This window comes from Bombus fervidus, chromosome 6, assembly GCF_041682495.2.
Source record: "Bombus fervidus isolate BK054 chromosome 6, iyBomFerv1, whole genome shotgun sequence".
Taxonomy (NCBI): domain Eukaryota; kingdom Metazoa; phylum Arthropoda; class Insecta; order Hymenoptera; family Apidae; genus Bombus; species Bombus fervidus.
The window spans coordinates 18,115,457-18,137,888 of record NC_091522.1 but is presented as its reverse complement, the minus strand read 5'-3'; the positions used below and the strand labels follow the sequence as shown (position 1 = coordinate 18,137,888).

At 43.9% G+C, this 22,432-nt stretch overlaps 1 protein-coding gene across 3 annotated transcripts; it reads right to left on the bottom strand.

Annotated features, from left to right (window-relative positions):
* Positions 1 to 652: 652 nt before the first annotated feature.
* LOC139988086 (serine/threonine-protein kinase 32A) lies at positions 653 to 22,055 on the bottom strand. Of its 3 annotated transcripts, XM_072005061.1 has the most exons (10): positions 20,510 to 22,055; positions 14,409 to 15,503; positions 13,289 to 13,344; positions 12,035 to 12,203; positions 11,419 to 11,616; positions 5,540 to 5,629; positions 5,227 to 5,393; positions 4,579 to 4,859; positions 2,717 to 2,929; positions 653 to 1,879 (listed from the first exon to the last, which is right to left on the bottom strand). In XM_072005061.1, the coding sequence occupies exons 2-10, from the start codon at positions 14,455 to 14,457 to the stop codon at positions 1,714 to 1,716; spliced, it is 1,389 nt and encodes a 462-aa protein (XP_071861162.1). In that variant the 5' UTR covers positions 14,458 to 15,503; positions 20,510 to 22,055; the 3' UTR covers positions 653 to 1,713. The 3 variants fall into 3 exon arrangements, with proteins under 3 accessions (XP_071861162.1, XP_071861160.1, XP_071861163.1); XM_072005059.1 differs by lacking the exon at positions 20,510 to 22,055 and having other exon boundaries at positions 14,409 to 15,614; XM_072005062.1 differs by lacking the exons at positions 12,035 to 12,203; positions 20,510 to 22,055 and having other exon boundaries at positions 14,409 to 14,483.
* Between the last annotated feature and the right edge of the window lie 377 nt (positions 22,056 to 22,432).

The window sequence follows — 22,432 nt, the reverse complement described above, 5'->3', positions numbered from 1 at the left end:
GATAACACGTACTTACTTTTACCTTTTCTATCGCTGTATTTCCCATAATACCATGTCAAGTAAACGTAATTGTTTGTCCCTTATTTTCACATTTATCAGTATCGATCTTTCCTTATCGTTATTTTCCTATTAACGTTCTTAAGATCTTATTTTTGTTTGAACGCTACAAATTAAGGACTCGAATCGTTCTATTCGCACTTATACGACACAGCTTTTCCGATTGTTTAAACTGGTCGTAGACTAAAGGCCTCTTTCGTCGGAAACGGAAAGCGAAAAGACTAGCTTTGTTGTTTCATTTTTCGCTCTCTTCCTTTCCGCGGAACGGCGCTGCTTTTATCGATTATTTGACACTCCTTTCTTCGGTGGTCGTGCTCTACTTTAATATCGAACGTCCATTGAGAATTCTTTCTTTCTGCCAAATATCAATTACCAACAGCGTCGAGAACCTCGCGACGTAATGCACACTTTATTTTTCCTTATCGTCGATTCATTTCTCAAACATATACCCTGTGCGATGAGAGATCGTGGACCGAGAGAAGCGATCGTATTTCCTCGTTTGATCGTTCCACAAAGAGACAAATATTTTCATTGGTCGCGATCGTATAATCGATACACCATATCGAGAAAACAGGGATAGACAAGATTCGAGAGGTTCGATCGTTTAATCATCGTTTAATTTCACGTTACAGCGTAGGGTTCTTTCTTAACGACTATTTATAAAATTACATTGTTCTTGGTGTTCGTCGGTTGATTATCAGAAGAGCGATCGTAGTTGATCTGTTATTATACAAGACACGAGGTATAGGCGAAACGATGGCAGGTATGTATCATTGGACAAGGATATGAATGGAGAAACAAGGCGCGATCCTCGTAACGTTAATCGTAATTTTCTAAAGCATTCGAACGATACGAGTCTTCGTGTGTATATCGCTACGACCTTACAATGTTAACTTTATTTAACGTTATAAAATTTATGGGAATCGAGACTACACGAACTTCCGTAACTTTCTACGAGGGAAGTTAAACAGCGCGTAATTAAAACGAGATGCGAATGGTACGAAGATTGTTCCGAGTATTTCTTGGACCGTGCGTTCGCTCGAAATTTTTCCCTTTCCAAGGAAAGGTGAGTTCGAGGAAGAAGAAAGACCATAAGTCCCCAGTACCTCCTTATATCTTTGCGTTAAGTTTTCGGTTGGGCAAAATGGTCCTTGAAAGGCTTTACTTTTGGTCGGGAATGTTTCTTCTTTCGTTCTTTACAAAAATAAACGATACGCTTTTCCTTATGACAGACGAAGAAGAGGCGTGAGATCAATCGTTCGAGGTACGAGTTAATTTTTTCCGAAAGAGAAATCTTATCTGTAGAGAAACGTTGATTTCTTAATAATTCTTTTCTATCTTTTTTAATAAACTTCTCAGTATATATCATTTCTCTTCTACGAAGATTAAAAAGAAACGAAAAGACGATAGAAAGTTGGATCTGCGATCACCTTACTCTTATCGATTATCACGTTACTTTGTAAACAGTCATCGAACCGAAGAAATCCATCGTTCGGACGACCAGATCATATTTACCACGATCGAGAATTTTTCAAATTCTTCGATACGCTACAAATCGGGGACTTCCAACGGCGATCACTTTGTTTCAGAATGTTTTTCCCGAGAATACGCGTCGGCGTTTATTTTTTCCCGCGCAACAGATCGTTCGGCAGAAATTTACGACGTGGAAGGTTCAGGACTCGCATCGATGTAGTCGATATCCGACGATGTTGCGGTACTGGCGCGTCTTCCTTGCCTAGGGGATGCGTTTATGCGTGTCTTTACGCTGGTCGTAGAGACGCTCAGTCGGTTTCCGGTTCGATGTACCGGCTGTTGTTTCGTCCTATAATTATCAAACGAAAGTTGTCCTTCGAATAATTACAAATACGAAAAGATACAAATGTTAACACGGCGAAAGGAGCGTCGCTTAATTTTTCTCGAATAAGAGGAACAATTTTTCAGATTTCCAAGTTATGATTTTTGTAATTTTAAAAACAAAGGGAAAACAGCTTTTGCGTCGCGAAATTGAAAAGCATATCGGCCGAACGGTTCCAGCTTTGTACGCTAGAAAGCTTCGCTCCTTTCGCAGTTGGCTATGTTCCAAATGTAACGTAGAAAGCGAAATCGAAACAGGTATAGGCTGCTTTCGACCGATCGATTTCCTCCTATGTCGACTTTAAATTTACAAAAATTGCCAGAAGCATCGATCGTTTATTCGATAACGTTGTCCGGGAGTCGAACTCCCTGATCACGGTGGCTAATTCAAAATGTAGCATTCTCTTCATCGACGCGCAGCGAAACTATAAAACTTGAGGCTATAAAGAAGCAGAATTTCGCAACGAATCAGTGGCTGTTAGTCTTTCTTATCGTATCACGAAGGGAACGTGGAAAAGTAATAATACCTTTCGACCTAATCTCGCATTCTTTTTCATTTCGATCGATAAACGAAAATTAAACTCGTCCACGTGTACGTTACGATTCATCTTTCTGCTACGCGATTATTTCTCTCCGCGGTTTATACGAGCCATCGTCTTCAATCACAAAACCCCATTTATCCCTCTTATTAAATTCTCTCCTAACTACCCACAGAATTACCTCCATCCTTCGTCTCTTAGGAGAGTAAAAAGAAACGGCGATCGCGACGGAGTAGAACGGTAATTAGACGAACGGCTTAACTCACTTCAGTCTCTCTTCGGCACCCTTCATGGCAGTGTTCAAATCCTCCTCCCACTGTTTCTCCTTCCTTTCCCTCTCCTGCCTCTCCATCTCGCGTTCCCGATTATACACTCGGTACTCGGGGATGAATGCCAATCGTCTGAAATCGACGCTCGGTCCGGCGCCTTCCGCGAGCCCGATCGCCGTGTCCTCGGCGAGATGATCGACTTTCAGAGATCTGTGCACGAAATGTCAGAAATCAGAAACACTCTGGTCCGTTTGTCATCTGGAAAATAGTCGACGCGATCGGACGCTAAAGCATCGGTGTTATCGCATCGGTTCGTTCAAACTATCGTCTCATTCGTTCGATCATAGGCATTCACGTTCGGACCGATCCCGTCCCAGCAACGATTCTTCATTATGAGTTTATGTTAGAATTTAATCTTAAAGTTAAGATTAATAATCTGTGGAAGACACGATGTTTGCGTTAAAATAATATTCAGTGATATTTAAAGAGAACTACAGAAGCAAATGTATATAAGCGAGTGATATAATTAACAACGTATGCAAGAATTGTTGATTGTTTGCCAGTTACTTTCAGACTAGACTTGGATGATGATCCATGATCCCTTAAATATTTTGAGCCCCACTCTCTGTACGGTAACGAGTATGACCTGTGTAAGTGTCTGTGTAAGAGCGTTTGTGCCTACGCGTGTAATATCGTTGTAGTGCAACAGTTTATGGTCGATCGGTTCAGATTTTTCAGAAACAGACGTTCTCACCGTTGTCACGACGCGCTGTGGTACAAACGGCGATTCTAGCTAATAAAAAATAATTTTTTGCTCGTTTCCTGTTACTTGATTTTCAGTTCTAATAGATTATTAAACGAAATATCACTTATCTATGAAAGAGATACCATTTTGCGTTTAATGTTTCCGTTTGTTGCGATAAATGGAGATCGTGAATTTTGCACAGGAAAGTACGTACTGTGCGTAATTTGGAAGCACAGCGCCCAGGAGCAAGGTAACTGCTCTCTGTCGCTCGCTATCGGGCCTTGCTATACATTGTTACGTATTGCTAGGTATTATTTTATTTGTATACGTTAGACTTTCGGCCAATACGCGTGTTTATTGGACCGCGTAATCGGACCGTGACCGGAAACCGGAAATCTGACACTCACCGACGCAAGCGTAAATACGTACGGTCAGTTGTTTCTGACAAATTCGACATAGTTGTAAAGATAAGTAAGCGTATTGGCCAAAAGCGGTTAAAAAAATAACTTTTTATCGCTTCGAATCGCTGTTTGGCTTACTTTGCGTCGAACAACACTGGGAAAATCGCGGGTTGTAAATAAACATAACGGTTGACGGCAAATGGAGAAACTCGTTCACGCTACTGGTTCAGTTTCGGACCAGTTCGATCTCGCTTCAGTAAAATATTTTGTTTCAAGAATCGTATTGCTCGTAACCATACGATCGAAACCATGGGATAATAATTAATTCGATGGAATCGAGAACGAGCCGATACGATAACGTGGATCGAATCTAAGAATACCGCACTCGTTCATTTGTTTCGAGCGAATTTGGTTGCAGCGAGTTACAATCGTGTAATTACAGCCGGGCAAGAGGTTTTAGAGCGAAGCTGGAAATAGATTTGTAAACGATCGATGCGGTTACGAGGGATTATTATTTCGATTACCACTATTACTACCACTATTGCCGTTAGTAACGTTATTACGATCATCAATGCTATTTTAATAGAGTTCTGGGAAAACCGTCGTTGCCATTACCAAAATAAATATTATCGCGAGGGATCTGCTCTGAAAATGATCGATTTTTTTATAAAAAAGACGAATATTGGAAGGCAGTAAGGGACGATCAACCTTACCTTTGTTTCGCCAGACGCTTCTTCTTCTTGTGCAACGGCTTCGTCTCGATGATCATCTCCTCCAGCTCGAACGTCGGATCGCAGTTGAGGTGATCTTTCGGCGGCGTGAACGAGGGTTTGATCTGCTTGTTCAACACTTTGTCAAAGTCGAGTTCTCTCATCGCGTTCACTTGCTTCAGCTCCTTGAGCGTCGATATTCGCGCGCCCGGTGCCACGACTAACAGCCTGTTCAGAAGCTCGCAGATCGCGGAGCTCCAGTCAACGGGTGTCGGTCTTTCTTTCTGAAGAACGTTCCTTTCGTTTCAACGTATGCGCATGTACTCGAGCTGAGAAGCTTTTCGAATATCAACGTACAACGGACTAACGTTCCAAGTTTTTCCTTTTAATTTCTTTCGAACGTATTCGTTTTCGCAAACGTGTTCGTTTTTAAAGGAATACGAATAGTCTTAATCCGACAGACATTTTCTCCTTTCAAGACGAGGCCAAATTTACGGAGAAGCGTCGAAAATACAATTTATTTCGCGTACGTGTAATAAACTTTGGAGGAGAAGAAGCGCGACACCACGGAAAAACGATATTTCGCGATGTTAAGGAATGGATATTAAAAGACGAGGTAGAGAGAACGAAAGATTCGATCGGCGATTTTACCTGCAGGATCTGCAAAGCTTCTCTGTGCGTCGTAGTGGAACAGAGAGGGTAAGGACGTTCTCCTGCGAGGGTTTCCCAAGCGAGAATTCCCAGGCTCCACCAGTCCACGGCAAAACCGTAGCCAAGAACGCCGTATTCCTCGCAGGAACACATGTAAATTTCCGGAGCTGTCTCGCAATAACGTTCGAAGAAATATTATCCAAGCGACACGGAGATAACGACGATAGCACAAAATCATTATCTTGGTCGTGTTTTACTACGTTGGACTAACCGAATCGATCTACCGATCGGAATACGTATAATCGATTCATACCTATATACGGTTTTGTTCCCGACATCGACGTAGCCAATTCTCCATCCTCCAATACCGTTGCAATGTTGAAGTCCGTCACGTGCGCGTGTCCTAAGCAGAACAATAAACCTATAATCGCAGCATCTACATTTAACGAAGACCGAGCGACCGAGCAACGTTCGATATAGCTTCGTGGCTATAGCTACTTCGTCGTCTTTTCTTTCCCGGTCGATTTTATTATTCTCCTTTCGGTCCTTCGAATTAGCCGAGCAATAATAGCACGAATTTGATCGATCGATGAACCGGTGATCGTTAACGATCGTTCGTTATCTGTCGTACGACATGTGACGCGAACGATGCCATATGCGTGACTTGGACCGGCTTGGAGGGTCGAATATCTCGAACCCTGTACGCGTGCAATTATTACGTTACCCGAGTTTCGTGTTTTACCACCCACGAGAAGAAATATGAAGTTTCGGAGTAAACACGTGTAAAATATCGTTCAAAGCGTACGAGACAGCGGAGACTGTCGCCTATTTTTAACAGCGTGGCACACGAACCACATCTTTCTATTCGTTTCTCTTCCTTTCTTTCACTCGCTCTTCTCAATTTCCTCTTTATCTTCTTTCTTAGCTTCTCGCCAATTTCGAATTTGCCATTCTTTATCCTGTCTTAAACGTTAACGCGAACGATCATACGTTACGATTAAGAATCGATTTAGTTGGTTCTACGAAATTAAAGAAATCGCCGAGAGGAACAGGCGAAGATAAATTTCGCGTTTCTGCGAACGAATAAAACGCGATCTACGGAGAATTTTTAACAGGCTGGTTCACCGGCGCGGTCATTGATCGATGAAAGAGTTAAAAGGCAGCGGGATAACGCGCTTCGCACGTAGAGGACCGTTTTCACGAACAATAGGGCGGGAATGGCGCGAGTGAGATGAAACGCGAGCCGGGTCGACACCCGGCCCCGGTAATTTTAAATGATGCAGAAGCAATTCCGAGGCGCAAACAGCTGTCGGATAAATGCAGCAGGAAATTAGGGTTACCCTTCTACGGGGAATACGAGTGTCCTTGGACCAGTCGTTTTCAACTCGACGCCATCGTGTACGCTTCGTTCTTCTGGCCTGGCCTTTGAATTATAAATCTAGCTATGCCAACAACCAAGAAACGATCCCTTGAAACTTTAAAATACAATTTCTTTCGATCACGATAAAAGGCATACGTTATTTAATATTCGATATTTAATACTAAATTATAGACGAAGGATTTAGTAACTTTGAAAATTCTTTTAGAGTATTTTTCGAGTGCCGGTTCGTGGCGAAAAGCGTAGGAAGATTCTCTTTTTGCGTTAACGTAGATTATTTCTAGATAGACGGATGCCTGAAAAACTGAGTCGCAGGGTTGCTTCATAACGGAGAAGAAAATTTGCCCGCTGGACAAGAAAACCTCTCGTGACAAAATTGAACTTCGCTAAATTGAATCGTTCGTCTTTCGAACCTTTAGCGGGACGCGCGTAGTTAGGTTCTCGCGATAGTTCCAGAGCTCTTTTTCCGGCGCCGTACCGGACGGTCAAAGGGTGAAAGGTAAAATTTCCGAAGCACATGGCCTCGGGGGTCGAATGGAAAGCGTAAAATTATTTATGGGCTGAGTCAGCCTGTCCGTGGTCGCGGTTAATAGACAGAGAGAAAGAGGGAGAAAGAGAGGAAAATGACCGGATCTGCGGCCTGCTACGTCACCGGAATATAATGCGGTTCTCTATTGTAGGCGTTCTTTGACCTTTGCTGAGAAATCAGAAGCGGTTCTCCATCGTTGCGTCTTCCTCGGCAATCCTTTCTTGCAACGAAACTCCATGGACAAACGCTAACCGATCGAACATCTATTTATCTCTACGAGTCGCTCGATCGTTTAACTTTGGCGCATACGATTTCGACGTTCAATCCGAAATTGAACAGATCGATCTTCCCGACCAGTCGTTCCGAGTTTCCAACAGCGATTGGTATCAACAGAACGACGATTTTAATTAGTCTCTTTGCTTTTGTAAATTGTCTGTTTACAGAAAGGGGAATAAGCTACCGAACGTTCGTTTAGACGTGAAATATATTTTGTTCGTTAACGGCGAGGTTAAACGAACCTTCGTGCGAGCAACTTCTTTCCAGACTCTATTAGAATCCCGTGACCGTTTCACTCTTTCGCGAACCGCTTTTAAACTTTGATTTTCGAGTTTCATCCAACTCGTTCAACTCCCGTCTCTTTTCTTATCGGTTCAAAGAAGAAATATTAGTCGACGGTTTAATAAAAAGACGAATGATCGGCAATTTGGCGCGAAGAATCGTCATCGAATTTGAAAATTGCGTGATACTCGTCGAAGTAAGACGATAGAAGCTTGGTATTGCGAAGATTCCAAACATATTCTTCTTAAAGTTATTTAGCGTCGTTGCATCGTTGTCAGAGAATCAAAGGTTTTAACATGAAACGCCCGTGCTATTTGTTTCGTTATTTTATCAACGATTCGTCGTTAAAGATACGTCAAAGCTGCCTCAAGTTGAAAGAAATTCGTTCGGCGAAGCTTGATCGCAGACTTCTCATTTCGAATCGCGCTCCTCCACCGAAGCTGAAATTCCAAACGATAAAACACAATTCCGAAACATCAACGACAAACTAGTTGTCCAGTCGAACATTATCATGCAGCGTTATAGAGGTAAATGGTATTGATTTTTGTAGCGCGGGTCGGTGCCACGTCGGTCGACGACGAAATATCAAAACACAGAGGCTAGTTCTTTCGCTCAACGTGCAATACCATGGATTTGTGTTTCCATTGAAATCATCGTATGAAAGGGTAGACGCGTTTGTCGCAATCAAGGAACTTCGAGGTGAGTTAACTAACAAGGTACTTTGTGTTTATCTGTAACATCTCCGAGACGAAGCCATAGGTATTGTCTAAAATCTGAATCATCTTCAACGTCGATTTTAAGGGCAAATATCATTCGGATTTCAATACGTAAGTTCTAAGCTTCGGCCCAGTCGTCTTTGTTAGCACGTTTCAAGGATGCTTGTAAAAGGGAAATTGAAAAATTTGGATTTTTCGTTGGAAACTGTACCAATGAGAATGCTGTGGTATAGAATTTAAGAATGGAATTTCCCTTTTCTAAACAGCTATTAATAATGCTAGAAGATGGTCGTTTCTGTAGAAGAAAATTTAAGTGCCAGTAAACGTTAGATAATCGTTGCTCGATTTTCGTTTATGTCATCCGTTTTAACGGAATGGCCTTTTTAAACGAGTTTTCTTTACAACTAAGAGGCCACACACACTACGCTTTTCTTCCACGTGAATTGCTCAAAGTTCGAATCATCGACGAAGCAACCCAATGTTCGCGATTTACTTCGATCGAACATACGGATCGTTCGAACGATGCGTTTGTCACCGATGAACGTGGAGATCAAGCGTAAACGGTTCGGTTGACGAGTAAACGCTTACGATGCTGGGACTTGATTTACGGGCAACTCGACGTTGAATATATTCAACGAACGTGTGGCGTTAAATGTCGCTAATTAAAAAGAAGCAAGGTGCCGCGTTTCGAGCGTAGCAAATTCTTTTCGCTTAATCCGACGTTCTTCCTTTTCTTTTCGATGGCATTTATTTGTAAAGAGAGTGGCTATGTTTTCGCGTTTACCGCTTGTAATTGCCGTGTATCCGAGCCAACTTTTATCCGCCTTTTATTTCGCTTTCTTTCGTACGAAACGTAACTTGTATCCCGTTCGAGGGACGCGAGAGTCTCGAGGCAAATTTGCACGCTTCTCGGGGTTTTTGGATGGACGTTCGGTCGAGTCACGGGACCTCGTTGCGGGAAACGTGTCTTTATTCGAAATCGTTCGATTTTCGCTCCCGAGGAGTTTCAAAAATTAAACGCAAATGCGGTGAAAAAGAGAAGAGAAGAAACGCGCAAGAGCTTCCGCGAATCAGGAATCGTTGTTTGGCTCTGTTTTGCAGTTATACGCTCTTGTGTTTAAACAAAGGTGCGGAACGAACGCACGGACGTATACACGTGGATATTCGAGCGTCGACATCTTCGTCGCAAGCCCGGCGATCGTAAGTAAATCTAGCAGTGTTAATCGCGTGTAGATCGATGGAGTTAATTCCGTATGGTTCGTGTAATTGTTTGCAATTCGTTTCGCAAAGCGTATTCCGACGATGACGAAACACCGTCCGTAGTTAGACGGACGGAATACGCGGAAGCTTCTAAGGATATTGGACACCTCGATGAACGACAAAGTCATTCGAGTAGTCGATCATCTAATTATTTCGAGCGACAAATTGGATCGTCGGACGGGCCATTTTCCACTACGCTAATATATAAAGTTTGCCGGCGCCGACACTGTTTACCGTTGTAAGGTCTTAACTTTCTCGCTATCGAGTTCTATTCCTCTTCTCGTCTATTCTTTGTACCGGCCGTTATATCGATTTTTCTTCTTTCTTCTGGAAACGAACGGTGTCCCTAATTTTCTTATACTTTTCGTTAGTACGTCTTAAAGAAAGTTGCACGTACCGAAGCTTTGCTTTACCGAAACGAATACCGAGAACAATGGAAGGAAAGACGAACGAACGGAGATGCAGAGATACCGCGAAGTCTTGTCTAGGCTGGAGATAAAGATCACAGGTACTTGGTATTATAAAACATCACGCGAAAGATCTCGAGTCAAGTACATCATATCGTTGGTATGACCACGAATTTCTATTTGAACGAGAGATCCCAACGAACGTAAATAAAACATTATCTTTCCACGTTACGTTTCTTCGTTTACGTTCGTTTCGTGGTCGCGATCATTAGCAAAGTTAACGAATACCAACGATACATCCTAATTTTCGGTTACACGCTAAATTCTTTAGTCCCTTGATATCGCGTATTCCGTGTTGCGCGACAATTCCTTGTCGGTTAATAGCCCGTGGACACGTTAAATCGGTAGAAAGCCCGTTGGTCGCGGTTTAAGTACGTATCGGGGAATTTGCACACAGAGCAACGTATTTGTAGTCTGTAGGAGTAGAACGAGCATAACGTAATTCGTGTTATCTCGGGAACGTGATTTGATCGGTTTGCGGGCGTGGCCGTCGTTTTAACAATAAACCCTACGTCAGTCGATAATACGATAGTTTCGGAATTCCGTGTAATTCACGTGGTGAACGACCAACATTCGCTATTGACTTGATCGGGAAGAAAAGAATGGACATTTGCGTGGTTGAAATTGATCAAAATCGGTCACGATTCGATCTGGTTGGTTCGAGGTTCGACGATAAATCATCGAATACAGCTGGACGCAGATGCAAAAATTGCACGTACGTATTTACGGCTCGAGTAATTAATAAACTTTATCCTTGCGTGCACAGCGTTCGCTCGCACCTTCCAATTTTATTAAAAAAATCGAGGAACGTTGGAAGTTTTGAGTGGTCGTAATTCGGTGACCTAGGTAGAATTAGCGCACTCTGTGAAATTTCCCTTAAAAGCGATCGACGTGCTATTAAACTGTTCCCGGCTTGCCGGCAATTTTTAAATTGTCCGTTGTTAAAAGGGGATTAAAGCGTGGAAACGATATCGTTGCTATTTTACAAATTGCCGCGATTTCTGCGAAGAAGGAGGGAAGCGAAATAGTCAGCCCCTCGACAAGCTTTTTCTCCCGAAAATCGATGTTCGCAAATCGGTTGGTTCCTGCGTTCAACGTTTCTCGCGACTCTACGCGAGATTCCCTCTTTCAAGAAGCAAAAGATCCCGGAGCGAATTGCCGAATTATTTCGCGCAGCCAATGTCAGATTTACGGAATAGAGAGGCGATCCGTCGGTTCGTCGAGATTCGCGCAAAGGAAACCTGGCACCCGGCTATGTCTTTTATACGACGGCTGACCACGTACCTTCTTCGTCCAACAGAATGTTATCGGGTTTTATGTCTCGATGTACGATTTTGTGACTCTGCAAATAATCGAGGGCCAGAGCGATCTCGGCAACGAAAAGCACTATGCTTTCCTCGGAGAAGACGACCTCTTGCTGGATGTGATACCTGAGATCGCCGCCCAGCAGTAAATCGGAGACCATGAACAAGTCTTCCTCGTCTGGAACAGAGAAAAGAACGAGTTTCCTCGTTCACCATCCTTTTTACGCCAATTGACATTTATCGGAGCGATTATTCGTAACAGATTTTTTTTTAGTCCGATTGTCGTCCACGTAAGAGATGATATAATCGACGAGGGAAAATGACACGACGAAAGAAACTCGGCGACCTCCGTAAATTATCCTCTTAACCGTCGTACCTCCGTCCTCTTAACCGTGATTTTCTGGTTAATAACGGAATTTCGTGGTTAAAAGCGGAAGCAAGGAGAACAAGCGTGAAAGAAGCGGAAACCAAGGGAGAAAGATCGTCTATCGAGTTAGTTCGCCTAATGCCCTTAGTACCGTTCGTCGTGGGAAAATCGATGTTAACGAGAGAAGGACGTTGGCGGTATTCGAGAGGCAGATAGACGATCGGCTTACCTTGAAAGCTGAACCACAGGTTCACCAAACAGGGGTGTTCCAGCTGCGAGAGGATCTCCACTTCTCGTGCGACATTCTTCAACGCACCCCGCATCGCGCACTCACCCTTGTGCACGTACTTCATCGCGTACATGTTTCCAGTACGATCTCGTTTCTGTACTATGCACACCTATTAAGGAATAATTAATTGCCCGTTACCGGATGAGCGATGAATTACGAGGCCGCTTCCGGCCGATCGTTGCATTAGACGATAAAGCGCCCGTTAATTGGAATAGGGTGGATATTTTTGGGAGAAAGAGAAGCCGACATCAACGGAGGGTGAAAATTTTGTTACGGTCGAAAATGAATCGTCGACCAATTACGACGAAGTTTCTTTATCGCGAACGGTCTCCACGAGTAATAAGAAGCGTAGCTGATGTTTTCGCGGGCGAAATTTCGCGGTCGATGGGGAAACGCGAAAGTAGGTGCTGTTTGCAATGCTGATTCGTCGTAACGCGATTCAATGACAAACGTATTGCGGTACATAGTGGATATAAGCGACGATAAATTGTGAGAGGAAGAGACGTTTACGGGCAGTTGCGCTACAAATCTATTTATCTAAATCTGTCGGAGACAATTGATTCGAGTAACGCGATTTCCGCTGACTCTTCTCGTTATCATCTACGATTTCTCGTTCGGATAACGAATCTATTTATCCAAACTTGCGATTCGGACGGCAGAAGTTCGTTTACACGATCGAGCGTTAATCGAAATTTTTCTCCGATAAATGGAATTCGGATGAATAGAATTTTACTGTATAATTGGCATGGATATAAGATAGCTTGGATGGAGGGAAGAGCGTTATCTCGTTCGCGGATCAAGCGCGTTGTATTTTTCCAGCGATCGGGTTCGATTTACGCGTGTACGCATAGGTATAGAATTTTTAACGAAAATTTATTCGCATCGAGATATTTTCGTTTGGCAAATTTCAACGTGAAAATTTCAATACGTACATTGAAATTTAAACGGTCGAATTTCAAATAACGATACAAATTGAACGATGTATATTAATCCGATATCAGCTCGGTAACCGATGCAGGTATCATTATTCGGTGTTGCTAGCTGCGCGTTAATTCGATTATTCGAGGGAATGATTTCGGAATTATGGATTCCCTGAACAAACACGGACTTTTACGATTCGGAAGAAAAGGAACGAACCCATGGTGCCAGAGGCGTGCCAATAACTTTAGTCAGAGCTATGTTTGTCTCTCGTACCTTTCCGAAGCTTCCTTTCCCGATGGCTCGTAGGATCTGAAAGTGATCGAAGTTCACTGAAACGAGAAACGGCGTAGAATTAATAATAAAAGACCGTATCCTGTGCTCGAAGAAAAAGGAACGAACAAAACGGTTTCACGAAATCTCGTTTCATCGATAGAACCGGCGAATCGTATCGAACGTTTACAAGGTACGTAGCATCGTAGTACAAAGCGATGTTGTTCACAAAGGACCGATGGAGCGAAAAGTTGCGCACACGCGCACCGGAACTTGCGGTGGCTGTGTAAACTAGGCGAAAAACCGCCACAGGAAGTTTATAGTCGTTGATGTAGCGACCGCCTCCTCCTAAAATCGTGTCGGCGTATCCTGTCATCTGTCGTTTGCCGGCTAAATATCCGGTGACGGGAGAAACTTGAACAACTTTCGACCTTCTGCGTCGCCGACACGCAGAACGATCGAACGCCTAAATGCTAAGTAGATGGCCGACATCCGACGTACCAGACGCAATTAGCGTATCGGTTTTGATGGCAAAACGATTTTCTTCGTTTTCCTAGTTCCGCTAATCGCATCTGCGGAGGCAGTCGTCTTTGAAAATTCGTTCCGAGTGATTTTAAAAGCCGGCCGTCGAGAAGCTTAAAAAGCAAACGGTGGTTTTAATAAAACTGTTCTTTAACTCGCGAATCTAGCGTGATTTCTTTTTTTAATTTCTCTAATTAAAATACAAAGACAAAGTCTATTTTCCGACCTTCCTATTTCTCTCCGGAGACCTTGCTCCCGGAGCAAGTTACCTTTTTCGCCCATATTGTCGCGCGTGTGTGCGTGTCATACGACCGCATGGCTTCCGTTCGTTGCGAAGCGTCGCGAGCCCCGTACGACACGACGGTTATTAGGAATATCAAATCGAACGAAGGAAAGATTTCTCGACGTATAGCGAACGTAAGAGTTTCGTTAACGTTCTGTCCTGGCGGAATCGGAAACGTCGATATATATATAATGTTATGACGAACTCTGCAAATAGAGTATTTCGATAAATATTCGACTTTTATCCGTTGCGTCGACGATTTTTCGTTCCTTAGTTAACGATACAACATCTATTCGACGGAAGAAGTTAAAGACTTACCTTCTTCGCCAGGAGTAGGCTCGTTCCGTGTCGACTGGTTGGCACCCATTTTTGCCCCTCAATGGATCTGGATACGTGACGCGAGTGCCGGTGGCCTGTGTAACGTGTAGCCGGATACTTTGATCGGGCCGAGGAAACACATCCACTTAGAATTCTCATGCTTCCACCCACCCACGGCTCGGTTATTCATTTGATCGAACGTCTTCTTTTTTCTACCGTCGATTTCTTGTCTTTATTCGCTCCTCCGCCTCTACCGCCGCCCCCTTGTCGTCGTTTCGTTGCCCCAACCACTTAATCTTGTTTCTTTTTCTTCGTATTCCCTCCAGCCTACTGTCTCCCTGTTATTAGATCTCTAGCCCGAAGGTCGTTTCTCTCCGTCGAGATTCTTTCGTTGCTCTTAACTCGTCACCTTGTTTCCTCCACTCGGCTTTCACGGCTTTCACGACTTTCACTCCCCCGCACAGGGCTGTTTATTTTTTTTTTCACTACCGTTGCGCTTTTCCTCCGGTTCGATATCGTCGCTTTTCGACGTTCGCCTTTTATTCCTCCCCGCTCTCGTCTTCCCTTCCAGTTCCTCGGATACAGCCGCAGCGTCGCTGAAATATGTCACCGCTCTGACGACCCTTTCAGCGTCGCTTCTCAAACTTCCTATCTCGTTACCTGTCTCTCCCGGTTCGTCGTCGTTTTGCGTCCAATTTCGCCGAGTTTAGACACTTTGCGAAACTTCTTGCTCGATTTTCGAACCCTAGTTCCCCCGCTTTCGCGCTCTTCCACTGCCTCCGCTTTGATTTGTCTGTCGCCGTTTCGTCCTCGTCCCTTCTAACGCGTGTATACGTCTTTGGACCCTTTTATCGCTAACTGCCTCCACTTCGGACTTCCCTGTTCAAGATTTCGCAATTTCTGGTTGGTGGTCTCGAAGGGATTTGTCGAGAGATCGCGTGGATCTTGGGCGATCGATAAGGGCTGTGGCGTTAATTACTGCCGCGTCGATTCGTGGATTAATTAACGGTGACCTGCCGTTAATTCGCGGAATAACAAGCGGCGGAAGCACGATGGCTGTTCCGTGACGACGGTCGACGGCTCGTGGATGGTGGCCTGCAAGCGAATAGACGTTTATCGGTGGGAAAGATTCCGTAGAAACCGGTTAATCGGCCAAGTAATCGGTAATTTGCGGATTCGCAGAACGAAAATCGCGATTTCATTGATCCTTGCGCGAGAGAATTGGGCGTTTCCATCTGGAAATCTTTCGAATTATCGTTCCCCAGGACTTTTTCGCCAATTCCAGCCTACTTTTTCATAACTACTACTGACGAATAAAGCGTGCGAGTGTGGGGTCGCGAGAAAAGACGATTGTGCTTAAAAGCAGCGAGAGTTCGGAAGCTGAATTTCGTTTATTACGACCTTCTGATGCTTGGAAAATAAGCGAACGAACCGTGCTGCTTCGAGAGAAATCCCCTGCGAATAAAGGATCTCGAAATCTTGTAATACGGAAAAAATTCTACAAACAACGCGAATTTTCCGTCTTTCTGACGGTTGGTACGCGCTGCTTCCGAAAAATCTCATTAATTCGCGTCGTTTTTATCGCGGTATAGTGGACGAACGAACAAGACGAACGCGAAGAACGCTCCGACGAATATCCTTGGTTATGTTTGTTTTCGCGATTACTCGGTTCAACCGGAACGAAAGGGACGAAAGGGACGAAAGGGACGAGTATATATAATTTGCATACTCGCTTTGACGAACTACTGTTTCTTTTTTTCTTTGTTTCTTCTGGCAGTGAAGCAACGGACTAACGGAACTTCCGTGTATCATGAAATTCAAAAGGAGATTTCCAAGGACATAGGGGAAAGTTCCCTAACTCGAATCCCATCTTAAATTGGATCACAGTCTTCGTTCGCGTAGAAATTGACGTTTCTTAGCACGAACTTACAGTTTACATGTTGTTTGGTAACAGCGTTGAAACGAAACGCTTGAGATAATAGGTAATACCTGTAATATGACGAATGCTTTGTTCCGACGTCGGCAGATTTGTCAGTTCTGCCACTGATTTGCAGAAGCTGTAACTTTTGACTAGTACGTAACTTTCCCCTACCGCAAAAATCATCCCTTTCTCGTATCCTTTTAACGTTTTTTTTTTGTCGCTTGTCTTTTTGACAGAACGTATCAACGTACCAACGTTAATTCCCTAGCAAGTACGAAATAAAGTTTTTCTTTCTTCTCCTTTGATCGAACGGAAGAATCTTTGCGCTAATTATTTCTTTCTTTATCGAGAAAACGATCCAAGTATCCTCGCTTTGGTCGATTGAAATTTTTAATAATTGGCCAATTATCGAAAACTTCGAGTTCCGGCCGATTTACCCCCTTGCTTCGTTTTCCTCTTCGACTTTTATCTATTTCCCTCTGCTTTTCCACTCCAAGGTCCAATTATTCTGCCAATTTTAATGGAATTGATCTAAGGGCGTCGCTAAATACACGAAGAAACGAAGATCTCCGTCGAATCATCGATTTGTACGACGATTTTGGACAGCAACGTTTACAGCTTCGAAGGAATCGATGTAAACGCGAATCACTGTCACGGTTCCCGACGTTATGACACGTCGAATCGATGCAATTCCTTTCGTTCCAGAACGAGTTTGTTGCCTTCGTGCTTCAGATTCATTGTTCGTTGTTCCGGCGAATAAAAATTTATTGACCACGGTGTATTACTGTTCTTCGACATGCGTCGCGCATGTACGTTATTCTTTTTCTTTTCCATCGTTCACTCGACAGTGAAACGTGTTTCCTCGAGATCGTAATAAACCGGAGATCGATGGAACAGGGCAAAAGCACCAACCTTATGATTTCTTATCGCAAACTTTTCTTTGGACGACCATCGTGTCTCGTAGACCTCGTCGTTGGACGATGTCGAACGAGTCTTTTTATTCGCGAAGACGTTTCACGGCATGCGACCCACGTAACGTTTCGCGTATCAATAGAAGGGACATTCACGAAAATTTTGAAAATGTAATCTTCCAAATAAAGGAAATTTATCGCAGCTATATTTTTCTTGAATTACATATACGCACGATGCACGTACGCGCGTTGACGTTGTTTGATATTTAATCGTTCGAAGGCTTTGTTTCTTCATAAAACTCGCGTCCTCTGATCAATTGCCGCGTTATTTCTGGCACAGGATTATAACGAGCGTCGACGAAATGTCCGACGGCTCGATAATTTACAGGATATCGCAGAACGTAAACGGCAGTTGTCAATTCACGATCGTCCTAGTTTTACCCTTTGTCCCGTCTGTTTCTGACCTATTCACGAGCAAGTTGCGGTACGAAAACGCGTGTAACTGTCCATGCCATTCTATTATCTAATTAAACGCTCTGGTTGTTTACGGTTGATCGATAAATGCGCGTGATTGTGATTCGACGAGATACAAGCGACTAATATATCGAAACTATCGGAGCTTTTTAATTCGTCGGGGAAAATTTTTAAAATATAATAGATCGTTCGTAAAATACACATAGATACAGGTTTGTTTCAATTGTATATTTTCTACGTACGCGTCGACCTTTTCCTAATTCCAAGAAATACCAGCGTTAATCTAATCGGCTGACGATCAACGACCCTCTCTCGTAGTGTCTCGTAAAAAACTTTGACACTATCTTCGCGCGGCTACCTAAACGCGTCCTTGCGAAGCAACGTTTTCCCGCTACCTTTCGTCCTTGCTTATTCGCTGTTAGAATTTAATCTTAAAGTTAAGATTAATAATCTGTGCAAGACACGATGTTTATGTTAAAATAACGTTCAGTGATATTTATTAAACGGAACTACGGAACCAAAAGTATACAAGCTGTATGTACAAGATCGTTGATTGTTGGCCAGTTACTCTCAGACTCGACGTAGGTAGCGACCCATGATCCCTTAAATATTTTGAACCCCACTCTCTATACGGTAACGAGTATGACCTGTGTAAGGGTATTTGTGCCTATGCGCAACATTCACCAAGCGTATTTTCGCGAATCAGAAGCGAGAGAAAACGAACGGAGAGCGAAAGAGGTAGCCGAAGGAAGCGCGTATCGTATAAGCGGGACGAACGAGTCTCGCGGCACCGGAAGCGCTAACGAACGCGACGTTAGTCGTGCTAATCCCGACGATCGCGTACCGTACTCGGTGCATATCGTTCGAAAAGCGACCTCAAGACAAAAGGACGACGAAAAAAGGGGGTTAGGGGTCTGACCCCGTTTCCAAGTTACAGTCACTTTTGAGCTTCGCCGGGCTCGGAAGCCAGCAAAATCAATTTCATCTCGCGAAGCGCGGTACTCGTCTTTTCGAATTTTCGTAGTTTTCTTCCTGCCCTTTCTAAAAATAGCCGTCTAAATACCGAGAAACGATCGTAGCCTGGAAGCATAGTTAAACAAAGAATGGCACTACATAGTTACGTACTATTTTCTCTTTTCTCTAATTCAGCCTATTAAGCGACTACCGTCCTTACTCGCGGTTTTGACCCAACATCGAAGGATCCTGCGACAACGTTTTCAGGTGAATTTTTTTCTTTTTCGACGTTCGTCCTTTTAGAGTAACAGATATATCGTTTTATTCCCGGTCTGGTCACTGATTCGTTGTTATTTAACGCGATCGTTACAACCTCGTTCACGTTATTTATAACGGTTATCTTTCCGCACTTGCAATTGCACGCGATCGTTCTATTCTTTCGAAACGTCGAATATTACTCGCAATTATCGCGTTTCGATCCATCAGCGCGGTAATTAATCGTTTATTTTCGTTCGTCCACTCGCAATATAGTACGCAATATAGTACGGAATATAGTACGCGGATGCGATAGAATGGAATTTTTCTCTAGCTCGTACACTTTCTCGAACGGGCGAGATTTTTGAAAATTCTGCACGTCGAAAACATCGTGGTCGATGTGAGAAAAAAAAAAAAAAAAAAGAAATTGTTGCCGATTCGTTTTTATTTCGCGGTGTCCAGATTTTCTGTTTTTTCCGCTTTCCTTCTTTTCGCATGGTTGCGCGTTTGTGCGTGTCCCTTTTTATGCGAGGAATGCGAGATATACGTTTGAACCTTTTTTCCTACGTGCTGCTATTAAAGCAACGACGGTTATTTACGTTCATACCGACGTAAAATCTCCGACTCGTACGCGTCTTTCTGTTTTTTCTTCGACCGGTCTTCGTGCCGTTCCTCGTTTTATCACGCGATACGAAAAGAACCAAGATGCTTTTTAATGCCATCGAACGGTTAACTCGTCTCATTCCCTGGAAAATACGTTAGCGAGTATTTTTTATAAAGTATCGCGCGAACCTCGTTTCACTGCTAATATCCTTTCCCTTTGCATACAGCTGGATGCGCCTTGATACGCGAAATACGAAACGATGTTACGTGATAAACGAGACAGCGTGTAATAACGTGGTGTAACGATGAAAACATAATGAAAATATTCGAATAGCGCGTAATTATCTGTGCGATAATATTATGATAATATGGTGTAAATATATTCGCGAGAAACGATGGGACGATATCGATCGATCATGTTCGACGAGGAAGAAAGGAATTGATACGAGCGTGGATCGATCCTGTTTTCTCAGCAAGTTGCTGCTAAACGAACCGTTCAGCGAACGTAAATTTAAGACGATAGGAGACGCGAAAGCGCGAAATGAAAGAATTTTCGATACCCGAATCGCGACGTTGTCGAGTTTGTTCGAGACGCGACGGAATAATCGAGCGGAATGATTCGACTCGCGAATAGAAACGAAACGTATCCACGAGATAAAATGCCGCGATTCCAATCGAATAAATTTGCCGAAACAAACAGATTTAATCGGATTCCGTCGATAATCGACCACCGTCGATTCTGTAACTCGCGCAACGTTGATTCGAACTTTGATCGCGCGATTCTGCTATCGAGTTTTGAATTCGTTATCGACGCGTATTCGTTCGATCGGCTATCATTAGCCGTGAAACTTTTCTTACGCGACTTTCGTACGTGTCCGAACCGCGTTACGAATATCAACGGCATTCGTTTCTTCTGCCAGCAGCACGCCCGAATCCTATGATCGAAGCGAAAGAAAAGACAAATGGAAATAACGTTCACTCACTGATTCGTCTACGACTTCTTAATCATGAGAAACAGATTCACCGACATCTTCCTGCGGAAGAACTTTTGTTTTGCCGTACTAAAGAGGCATCCGAGACAGCCGCCGAGGCCGACTCGAAACGAAACGAGCAACCAGAGGAACAGTGTCAGCGGTGGCGCGCACAAGACGACTTTTGCGGCTGATTCTTCGTGGCAGCGTAGAAAATCGCGCGTTGACGATCGAGCGTGGTTCGTTGACGAGCCGGTCGCGCGCGATGGATCATCGTAGACGAGGAGGGAGCCGAACTACGACGACGACGAGGAGGATCGACGCGACGATCGATGATAGCGGAACCGAGCGTGAAAAAATCGCCAAGATCCGTAAAATCGTGACGGTGGCGATCGCGGTCGCGGTCGCGGTCGCGGTCGCCGCACGAGTGTCGATGTTCCTAGACGGTTCAACGGAACGACGCTCGAGTACGCGAATCTACTGCGGCGTCTGCGCCGAGACGCCGCCTTCGTGGCTGCGTTTCGCGCGTGCTGTGCGTGTTTCGGCGGCGCGGTGCGGCGCGTCCTCTCGCGCGTATCATCTCCGTATAGTCGTGGTATCGTAGATAGAATCTGTGGGTAATTGATCGATGGAAATTGGTGGAAATTGTCGTGTGCACGGGGACATTGAAAGGGTGATTTGGCGAGATTGTTCGAGGAATCCTTTGATGTATTGCGAGAAATATAACGAGGGATATCGAGAGGGAGAAAGCTACAGGCTCTTCGGCAAGAGTAGATCATAGTTTTATATAGACGATAGCCTGTATAAGGTAGAGGTTTTATTTTATGAAAAACGGGCTCTTTCGTCGGTGAGAGATAACGATTTCTTCGTGGGTACAGGTATTTCCTCGTTACGGGGTCACCTTTCTGTCTTTTTAAACGAATCTATATGTTTTTGCTCGGCGACTTGATAGATGAGTCCAAAGACCCATCGGCCTCAGCTCCGCGATGGATATTAATAGCCAGAAAAACATTGGAATTCATGTTTCACATTTAATGCGAATTTCTCTCGGTTCTTTTCTTAGTGATAGCGTCGATGAAAGAAATGTAGCGAGGTCTCGAATCGAGCAACTAGCGGCGTCGATAGACGTTCGAACGTGCCGATTTCGATGCAACGTTCTTCGTTCGTCGAATAAGGTCGGAGCTCGACTATGGAGTTATCGGCCGTGTGTATCGTGCCTCATTTTCGCATCGTAGCTAAATTTCTAGCCAATTCGAAGTTGCCACTGCCAGATTTCCGCGATACACGTTTTCGTTCGAACACGCGTTCTTCCCGCTTTCACCTGTCCTTTTGTCCATTTTATTCGCGTTTTCTTATCTCTTCGCTCTTTTTTATTCGTACATTCGCTAAAACCTCGTGTCGGTGCTTCGGCAAGACGCGATGCTTTTCATTCCTGAAATTGTCACCGCTAATAGATCGGGTTCGCATCTGGCGATTCTAGCACGGTAGGATCTCGTGCTTGCAGCTACGTTGTAGGAGAAAGAAAGTCTCGGAAACGTCCACTATAAATCAGGAAATAGGATACAGGAACGATTATTAAATCCATGGCGAACGGTGGATCGCGAGTCGGTTGGACGGCATAGACCAGCTATCTCGATATTCGCAAAAATCGAAAACGTAGGAACGAGTTTGATCCAAAGTGCCAAATGGTGGCCACCTTGTCCTTTTATAAATTTGGACTAGCACCTGGTTGCCGGTAAGTGCTCCGTACTACTTTTACGCTCAAGTCGATATATAATTCTTCGATAAGCTAAAGTAACGTAGTAAGCCCTTAAGGATTTTACGTGCTAACCTACTTGTAAGATGTGCAAGAGTTATCGCACGTCTTATCGCCTCCTTAGTGTTAAAAGGATAATCGATAAACAATTAACACGATGTAAGGCTGTATGTTCGAAA

Coding starts and splice junctions, on each gene's coding strand:
- LOC139988086 (XM_072005061.1), bottom strand. CDS start 14,457: ATGGGTGCCAACCAGTCGACACGGAACGAGCCTACTCCTGGCGAAGAA. Junction 12,204..13,288: donor GGAAAGGAAGCTTCGGAAAG/GTACGAGAGACA, acceptor ATTCCTTAATAG/GTGTGCATAGTACAGAAACG. Junction 2,930..4,578: donor AAGCGTCTGGCGAAACAAAG/GTAAGGTTGATC, acceptor TTTCGTGCACAG/ATCTCTGAAAGTCGATCATC.